We start from the raw sequence: 9,474 nt of genomic DNA, 5'->3' as shown, positions 1-9,474 counted from the left end.
AGCATGGTAGGTCTCTGCTGCTGCTGGCCCCTGGCAAGCTTCACATATCACACCTAGCGACACAAACAACGCCAGTCGATCAACATGCCCATCTGGACTCCCACCTCGGCAGGGGCGCGCACGCTAGGGATGTGGGAACCCCTGCCTGCCCCCACGCAGCCCCCACTCCTCCTCGCATGCCCGCCCTCCTAGCCGGCCGCACAGCAGGGATGCAAGTCCACGCTAGGCCACGCACACGTCACACACGCGAACCCTCGGTTCCGCTCCATTGTGTCTGCTGACTCTCGGCAGCGGCTGGCGTCATCCTGACGGCGGCGACGATGAGAACCTACCCACACGTACGCCACGCTGTCAGTCCCACCAGCTCTTGAGTTTCCCCGCCCCCAAACACACAGCCACGTGTTCGAAACGTGTGCCACACGCTCGACGTGTGTGTACTTAAAACACACCTTGCAACCCCCAAAGGAACCACCACATTACTGGACTGTCCAAATCGAAATCTCGCTGGAGGAGAGCTGCTGTTCCGCACCCGCTGCAATGCCGCTTACCTCGCCCTCACTCCTCCCTCTCTCGGACTTCCCACGGAAAGCCAGGGAAACCCCGCCCTCCTACCGCCAGTCCCACTTCCAATCCCTTTCCCAACTCCCAACCTGCAGGATTCAGACCATCAGCTGGAAGCCCCGGGCGGTGGTTTATCACAACGTAGGTAGTAGTGGGCCAGCGGCTGGCGGCACGTGAACCCATGTGTGCGTGCGTGTAAGAGGGGGGAGGGGGACCGGAGGTGTCCATCTGGCGGCGGCCAACATGGGGGGCAGTAGGGGGAGTCGGTGCGGCGACTGGCCTGTGGTAGCTTGCGAGCTGTAGGGGCCACCGGTGTCCAGTTCCTGACCTGTGGGGGAGAATGGTGGTCAGGCCGGGGGCGAAGGAGGCCGCCCACCTGGCCAACCTCTCTTGTGGGTGGGGGAGGGGCTGGGGGGAAAGAGGCCCGAATGGGGTTCAGCAATCGCAGCGCCCTGCGGCTTGCCATGTCCTGGCACATGTCCATAGCCACGAGTGCTAGGCGGACGGGGGGGAGTGACGGGACGGGACGGGAGGCGGGTTTCGGGGCTGCTGCCGGGCTGGGCCAGGGCTGCTGCGGCCTGGTCCTTGGGCGCGGGCTGGCGGGGGGCCCCTGGAAGGTGAGGACGAAGGTATCCCGTTTGGGTGCGGCGGCGGTGGGGGGAGTAGCAGAGGGGGCGGCAGGGGCAGTGAGCGGGAGGCCGAGTTGGGGAGGAAGGAAGCGGCAAGGAGCTGTGGCGGCACGAGCAGAAGACGGGAGACACGCCGGCCCGGCCCGGTGCTGCTGGGGTGGGCAGGTAGTCGCGAGCTAGGACGGCTCTGGCCCCCCTAGGGCCCCCTAGGGGGGTATCACAGCGGGGTAACCTCCGCCACTACCTGCTTGATGTGATGGGTGCCTGTGTACCTACCTCCCCACCTCTGCGCATGTCTGCGCTCCGTCCCCTTCTTTGACCTTTGCTGCTCTCAGTTCCTGAGTGACCAGGAGGCGCGACACATCATTGATCTGGCGCATGAGCAGGTGGGGGGGGGGGTGCCCGGGATCGAAGGAAGGAGGAAAGGGAGGGAGGGAGGGGGTGGGATAGTGCGATAGGGCAGGGGACAGCAAAGTTGGTTGTTTGGGGGGTGGGGGGAAAGAGGGGGATGATGAGGTGAGAGCGGTAATGACGGGATAGGGACAGGGGAGGGTTGCGTAGCACCGATGTGGTTCTTGTCGGTCTGTCCGTGCATCCAGCTGACCGCCGGGGCGGGGAACGGACGCGGGGCGAGGGAAAAAACACGACACGCAAATGTCGCCTCTCGTTGGAATGAGAGAGTGTTTGTGTGTGTATATATGTGTGTGTGTTTGTATGTGTATGTATGTGTATATACATATATGTAACATGTATATATGTCTGTTTGCGGCCCGCCGGGTTGTGACGCAGATGAAGCGGTCCACGGTGGTAGGCAACAAGAACGAGGGCGTCGTAGACGATATCCGTACATCGTACGGCACGTTCCTCAGGTGCGGCCCGTGTACACACTCACGCTCGCTCAGGCGACAGGGACACGCATCTCACTGTCGCTATCGCTGGGGAGGGAGCATTTGCGCACTTGGTGCAGTGGCTCCTAGTCCTCTCTCTTTGTCCACCGCCACCACCGCCACCATATGAGTCCCCACCCCCACCGCCACCACCGCCACCACCGCCTCCGCTTGCCCCTAGGACCCGATTGCCCGAGTGTCTAGACGCCCCTTTGGGACCAGGGAGGGTACCTAGGACCCCCTGCAGGTGTTCACCTGAGAGCGACACTCGGCTCACACTCGAGCTTTGAGAATTGGGCTCACGAGGACTTGCCGCAGTGTGGTTATTTTACTGGTCAACAGCACGCCTGCGGGGCCCCCCCCACCTCCGGCTCCACAGAACGTATCGCCATGTAATTTCCCCGACCGCATCCCCCCCCCCTCTTCCCTGGCAGCAGCTTCAATCGTGTGTGGTTCGTCCTTCCCCCTCTTCCCCCTCTTCCCCCCGCCCAGGCGAGCCCAGGACCCAGTTATCATGGCCATCGAGGAGCGGTTGGCGCTGTGGTCGCACATGCCCCCCTCCCACCAGGAGGACATGCAGGTGCGTGTGTGTGGGGGGGGTTGGGGGTGGGAGGGAGGGAGGGAGGGGAGTGGGAGTGGGGTGAGGGTCGGTGGCAGATGGTGGTGTAGTAAAGGGTAGTGGGGGGAGAAGGAAACGGGAGATGCCCGTGTGGGGTTTGGGGTGGGGGGTGGGGAATGGAACGGCGGGTTGAGAATTGACGAGCGAATGGACTCGTCGCTGAGTGGATGCTGAACGCCTGGACGGTGTTCATGAGAACGGAAGCTAATGCGCTTGGTGGGTGATGTGGCGGGACGAGAGGAGAGTGGACCCTCATCGTCCAGGGTCGCAGCGCCCTGGGGTGTTTACCGAAGTCAGGGGCGGGATCAATGCAGTGGAATGCAATCCGTTTTGGGTCGCGTTGGGGGATGCTGAGAAGGAGCGAGTTGAGGGGGTGGAAGTAGCGGAGTCGAGCGTGTGGAAAAACGAGAAACAAGTAAAAGCAACGAGAACAAACGAGAACACTGCCCGGGTGGTAGGACGCTCCCAGTTGTGGTAGGAGGAGAACTTTCGAGGGTTGAAGGTGGATGGATTCTGGGCGTTTTTTAAAGTTGGCGGGTTGGCGGATTGCCGTGCAGGTACTGCGGTACGGCCGTACGAATAAGTACGGACCGCACATTGACGGCCTGGAGCGGGTGGCCACCGTACTCATGTACCTCGTGGGTGAGTCCCCGGGGCCTGACTTGGCACCCGTGTCTGCGTGTGAATGTATGTATGTTGTTACAGGGTGGTTAACTTCGCCAGCGGGCCCCTTTCCCGGGGCAGTCCCTGCTCTCCCCTGCTAGAGGGGCACCCTAATCCGCCACCCCATCCGACTTCAGAATGTATTCGTTGGGTTCGGCAACTCACCACCAGCATCCAACCAAATCTAGCGGATCAACGGCGCATCAACTTAGTTCCTGGTCAGCTCGCGAGTTGATATTATCACGTCCTACATCGTCCATATGATGGGGGGCCACCTCCCATTTCAACACTCCTCAAACACCCGAGGAGCCGGCAGGCGGATTTGAACCCGGGTCGGCCGGGAGCAGAAGTCAGGCCTTAACCTCTGCCAGCCGCCTGCCATATGTATGTATGTATATGTGTGTGTGCGCGCATGTGCGTGTGCTTGTATGTATGTAATAGGTGTATGTCGGAGCGGGAGGGAGGAGAGGATCTTGCCCCGCCTCCCCCACCCGCATCCTCCCCCGACCCCCGCAGCTGACCCGCCCATCCCCCTCCCAGCATTGGCCCCACCGCCGCCCCGCATCTGCATCATTCGTCTGTGGTTTGCCTTTCCCCACCGCTGCGAGCCGCGTCCTGGTCCACGACATACACACACGCGACAAGGGCCTTGGTAGCTAACCACCACGCTCTCTTTCCTCTTGACAAAAAGGGGATATGCGGGGTTGCAAGCCCTATGTCGAGCAGTACTAGGGGACTGTGGGGACCCCTCACGCCCTTCTCCTCCCACCGCTAGGGGGAGAATGCTTCGGCGGTCGTTCCCGTACAATTAGGTGCCCCTGGCCAGTGCCAGACCCGGATCAATATGTAACAGACACATACATACGCGCGCACACACATATCAGCCCTACCACGGCACAGCATGCCAACCATATGGCACACACGCACGCGCGTTTTTCTTTCGACTTTTCATCAGCCATCGGTCGTCCCTACGGTTGTCTTTAAGTCAAGGTGCCCTCGGGACTCCTCCTGGCTCGTATGGGCTCTTGTTACGTGTGGGTTGGCGCGGATTGTGACGTGGCTTCAGAAGGTGTAACACACACAGGCATGTACATACAGATCACCACATCTCGCCTTGATGTGACACACCCCTGTATACAAAATACCCTAGCGCACGTGCGCCCCGCCGCCCCACCTGGGTCCCGTCCGCGCAGAGCCGGATGCTGGCGGCGAGACGGCCTTCACTGACAGGTATGTATGTATGTACGTACGTATGCATGCATGTGTGTATGCATATATGTATGTATGTATGCTTGTATGTATGTATGCATGCATGCATGTATGTATGTATATATGTATGTGTCCCGCTCCCGCTCCCCTGCCCTGCAGTGTGTGGAGCCATCCGGAGCTAGCGGCCCAGGCTGAGCAGTCCAACCCGTCTGCCTGCGCGAAGGGCCACGTGGCGTACAAGCCCAAGCGCGGTGACGCGCTCATGTTCTTCGACGTGAAGCCGGACTACACGACCACAGACGGCCACTCCATGCACACGGGCTGCCCCGTGGTGGCGGGGGTGAAGTGGAACGCGGTCAAATGGATCCATGGAACCCCCTTCCGAAGTGAGTGAGCTCTCCTTTCCTTTCCTTTCCACTGCTGCATGCGTGTGTTTTTTTTGATCATGATGAGTCATGAGGGGGACCTTCTCTCTAGCTGTCGGCCAGTCGTCCTGACTGCATGTCTGTCTGAAATGTAATGTAATGTAATGTTACAGAGTGGGAAGCTTCTGGGCCGCTTTATCACATTGTCAATTCTACGATATATGTCTGTCTGTTTGTCGGTCGGTCCATCGGTCGATCGATTGATCGGAGGGTGTTGGTCATCACATCACATCACATCACACACCGCGACAGGTTTCCTTTGCTCAGCTTCGCCTCCCCCCTGGGCCCCACCGGAGGAGTTGAGAGGGGGTTGATGGAAAGAGAAATGAAAATTGACGAGGGATGCGAAGAAACAAACCCGTCCACGCTGCTTCTCCATACCTGCCGCTTTCCCCAATACCTGCCTTCACCCGCCACCCATTCCCGCCCACCCCTCACTATCCACACCTTCTCCCCTTCCCTGCTTTGTGCTGCATTTCCTTTCAGCACAATGAGGTAATTCCATTCCAAGTACTACCATTCCCCCGCCCCCTTCGTATATTATCCCTATCCACCCCTATCCACCCCCCCCCCTATCCACCCCCCGCCCCCGCTTCCCCGTAGTTGAGGAGTACGAGAAGGCGCTCAAGGAGCCCTTCCAGCCGCTGCCCGACCCGGGTGTGTGCACCGACCTGCATGAGATGTGCGACACGTGGGCGCGAGCCGGCGAGTGCCAGAACAACCCGGGCTACATGCTGGGCAGCAACACCGGCATCGGCAACTGCCGTCTGGCCTGCAAGGACTGTGAGCTGTGCGACCAGGGCGACCAGGCGTGCTACCAGCGTAACAGGGAGTCGGGCGGCTTCTTGGTGTTCGATGAGAAGGAGCTCAAAGGACTATGAGGGCTATTATATTGTGAGGGCTGTGGATGCAACGAGGGGATGGAGGAGGAGGATGGAGGGGGAAGAGGAGGAGGGGAAATGGATGTGCGGGGAGAAAAACACTGGGGACCTGCGCGTGGTGACGACTTCCGGCAGCCGTGACGATAAGACATATTGGCCGCCGTTCTTTTGGCAACCAGCCGAGTCCCCCGGCAGAGGCCTGCCTGCGGCCCTTTCCCATTGGTCAGTTTGGCGGGCCCGGTAGCGGCCTGGTGGCTGAACCTCTTTATTAGGAAACGTCGTGTGGTGCTGTGTGCTTCCCTTCCTTCAAACAAGGGCAAGAGGCGACGAGTAAGAGGCGAGGAGGCGACGCTGGGGCGGTGTCCGGGGTCTTTGAGCGGTCAGGTGGCGGTGGTGGTGCTCGAGGGGCGCGGGGAGAGGGTGCGCGGTAAGGACTCGTGATGTCGTGACTGTTGGGGGTGTCGTTATTGATAATGATGGTGGTGCGTGCGTGCGTGCGTGCGTGCGACTGTTTGCGTGCGAGCACACATTTGTGGCCCCGTGGGCCCTCTTTTGTGTAGTTATATAATGATGGGCGGTGTGCCAGGCCAGGTTGGAAATTTGATTCGCTAGGGCATGTTACGATGTTTTCAGCACCTTGATCCGCGTTTCCCTGAATGAGCAAGTTTCTGCACACCCTGACGACTCGGTAGGATGCGGGTTCTGGCCGCGACCACCCGGCGGGGCAGTAGAGGCCCCGGTCTTGCCAGTAGGCCCTTGCCAGTCTTGCCAGTAGAGGCCCCGGTCTTGCCAGTAGGCCCTTGCCAGTCTTGCCAGTAGAGGCCCCGGTCTTGTACGTTCGTTTCCCGTTAACGGCAAAACTGGAACAGACGCCATACGCCATGCATGCGGGTACTGCCTTTGATACAGGAGAAGGTGTGTGCGCTATTCATGCACTGGAGAAGCTGTGGACCCAGAAGTTCTCAAAGACGTAGGTACGGGACGCACAGTACAGTATTGCCCTATGTACTCCGAGGCGTTTATATTGGTAGTTTAAATTATAATTAGGCATCTCGCCCTCCCGCTTCATGTGTTGTCTCAAGCTCAAGCGCCAATCAAGCAGATGAAATGAGCGAAAAGCATAGACAACTTACTTCGATTCCATAGCGTTTGTGAGCGTTGTACCGTTCCAACTGAACAGAATTTTTAGGCGTCTCCATCAGGCAATTTTTTTCCTACCCTGCAACTCTCTTACCCTCACATTTCGTGGGTAAGGAAGCGGGGAGTTGGGTTACGCATACTGTAAGACTTTGAGAGCATTACCCTACCATTTTTTGCACATGGAAATGTGGACAGGCAGAATTTTTATCCCCAAACTGTCGTGGCGGTTGGTCCTATGTCGCAAAGTACGATGTCGTGTCCTGTGCTAAACGCTTCTAACGTTTTGGATTTTCTCTCCTTGCTGTGAGATGGAGTTCAATGATGGGGCTTGAAGTACTGTCTGCATTTTAGTTGCGTGGTATTGGGCTTCAGGCTTCTTTCCCTATCACGGCATTTGTTGCTCGACTTAGCTGGATAACTTTGTTTCATAGGGGCGTATGAAAGCGCAAGGCTGTTTCCAGTTGGACGAATTGCATGGCGTCCAAGCTGTATGAAACTCTGGTTAGGCTCTGCTGTGGCAGGATACGCACGGAAGCTGTGAAAAATGTACATTATCAAGAGGAACCTCTCGTCGACGTCCAGGGCTCACTGCAGCAGGATGAGGTCAAGGATACAGTTCCAGAAGGTGATTGCTGCCTTTATTAAATATCGCAGATAGTAATTGGTAAGGGACTCATAATTATTGGTGCTGCTTGCAGGAGCGGCGGTCTGCGTCGACGATGTAACGAGTCTATCCGCTTCTGTGCCCTCTGATTCGCCAGCGCTTCAGTCGAAATTAAAGGTGCCGTTTACAGATTTGACCTTCCACGCGCTCATCGGAAAAGGCAGCTTCAAGCAGGTTGGTGCCAAGCGAGGAGTTTCCATCTCTATGACAAAGTATACCAACATATTTAAATCACCGGCAGCCGTTACTGGACATGCCAACTTTATAACTATGTGCAGGTATACCGCGGCAAATGGAACAACACGAACGTGGCGATTGTCGCGATGAGGCAAGTACAGAAGAATAGTGCCTGTTGAAAAGTGCAGCACAGCCCGCAGCACAGAGCAGGAATGCGTCCATGATATGTGTTAGCCTTTTAACCTTAAACGCTGGTCGAGCAGTTCTCAATGGTTGACTCGGCCTTGTTCCCCGTGACCGCACAACACCCGAAGCCCTTGTCTGGTGGATGTCCTCCTCGCGAGAACCCTGCCTCTCCATCCCCATATGCTATTTCTTGGAATTCCCACCCCAGCGTACTTCCCGCTTAGCCATCACCTCAACCTTTCCCGCTAGATCACGCGGGCCAATCCAAACGCTCCACGCCCTCCCCCTTTCCGCCCATAGGCGGGGCGGCCTAGTAACAGAAGCCCGTCTCATGCAGCAGCTGGGTGCCCATCCCAACCTGGTGCAGTTTTACCGGTGAGTCAAAGATCCAAAGATCCAAAGCTTAAGTTGCGCACGGGCGGCACCGACATGATCGCTGGGCTTTGTTCCCGTGACCCACTGACGGGTTTCGGGGCGGCAGGGGGAGCGTGAGCGAGAGCAAGGGCGGGTTAGGGGCCCGCGTGGCGGGGTCCTGCGACCCTCTTGTTGGGACGGGGGCGCATGCGATTCTCCCGTGCGTGTTTATGGCTGGCTGGCTGGCTGGCTGGCTGGCCGGATAGATGGATGGATGGATGTACGGGGGAAAGGACGTGAAAACAGCAAGACCATGGCGTTATGCTGCTGATGGGTTAGAGGCTTTAGCTATCGGCGGCTTGGGGGCTACTAGTGCCCGGTGGCCCTGGTGGTCTTGTTGTTTTATGTTACACGGTTGGGGGAGCTCCGTATCCTGGAGAGAGCCCGGGACCGGACCATGTAGAGGGTCTAGGGGAGCCGAAGGGACATCAGACCTGCTAAGGAGAGGGCACGCAAGGCCACCTTTGATCCAATCACTGACTGTGAATCCTTTCCAATCTAAATCCAACAACCTAAATTTAAACCCAAATTTAAACCCAAATCCAAAATCAGCACCTTCCACCAGAAGGATTCAAAAGAACTCATCCCTCCACCTGCCTAGCCAGCCAGCTAACCAACCAACCGCAACCAGCCAGCCTACCCAGTACCACCCAGTACCATGCGGCCAGGCCTAAGAGGGCGATGGGGTGGGTGGGTGGGTGGGTACATGTAAGCCGAGCCGTTCAATACCCGATTACTAGTCACTCCGCGCAGCGTGCACCCACCATACACACCCACGCCATCCCCACGCCCAGTCACCAATGCATGATATCCGGGTGCTGCCTGGCCATCTCTACCATGCCACTCTTGCCTGCCATGGCCGTCAACCCCCCGGCCCCCCTCGCCGCCATCCCCCTGTTCCCCCCAGCTGGTCGACGGACTGTCGTGGCAATGAGTACGTCGTTGTGGAGCTGGTGCCCTTTGGGTCGCTGGACAAGGTGCTGGCGCAGTTCGGGCAGTCGCTGCGTAACCGCTCCAAG

The 9,474-nt window shown here is 58.3% G+C and overlaps 1 protein-coding gene across 1 annotated transcript; it reads left to right on the top strand.

The window, feature by feature from the left end:
- Nucleotides 1-537: 537 nt before the first annotated feature.
- Nucleotides 538-5,874, top strand: VOLCADRAFT_67269 (uncharacterized protein; the record flags this gene model as incomplete). Its single annotated transcript, XM_002956628.1, has 8 exons — nt 538-702; nt 1,526-1,576; nt 1,980-2,059; nt 2,570-2,657; nt 3,254-3,391; nt 4,759-4,954; nt 5,334-5,353; nt 5,635-5,874. The coding sequence occupies 8 exons, from the start codon at nt 538-540 to the stop codon at nt 5,872-5,874; spliced, it is 978 nt and encodes a 325-aa protein (XP_002956674.1).
- Nucleotides 5,875-9,474: the final 3,600 nt, after the last annotated feature.

The sequence above is a fragment of the Volvox carteri genome, assembly GCF_000143455.1.
Source record: "Volvox carteri f. nagariensis unplaced genomic scaffold VOLCAscaffold_63, whole genome shotgun sequence".
Taxonomy (NCBI): Eukaryota; Viridiplantae; Chlorophyta; class Chlorophyceae; order Chlamydomonadales; family Volvocaceae; genus Volvox; species Volvox carteri.
Note: the sequence above shows the minus strand (reverse complement) of the source record. Positions and strands in the feature narration are given on the sequence as shown.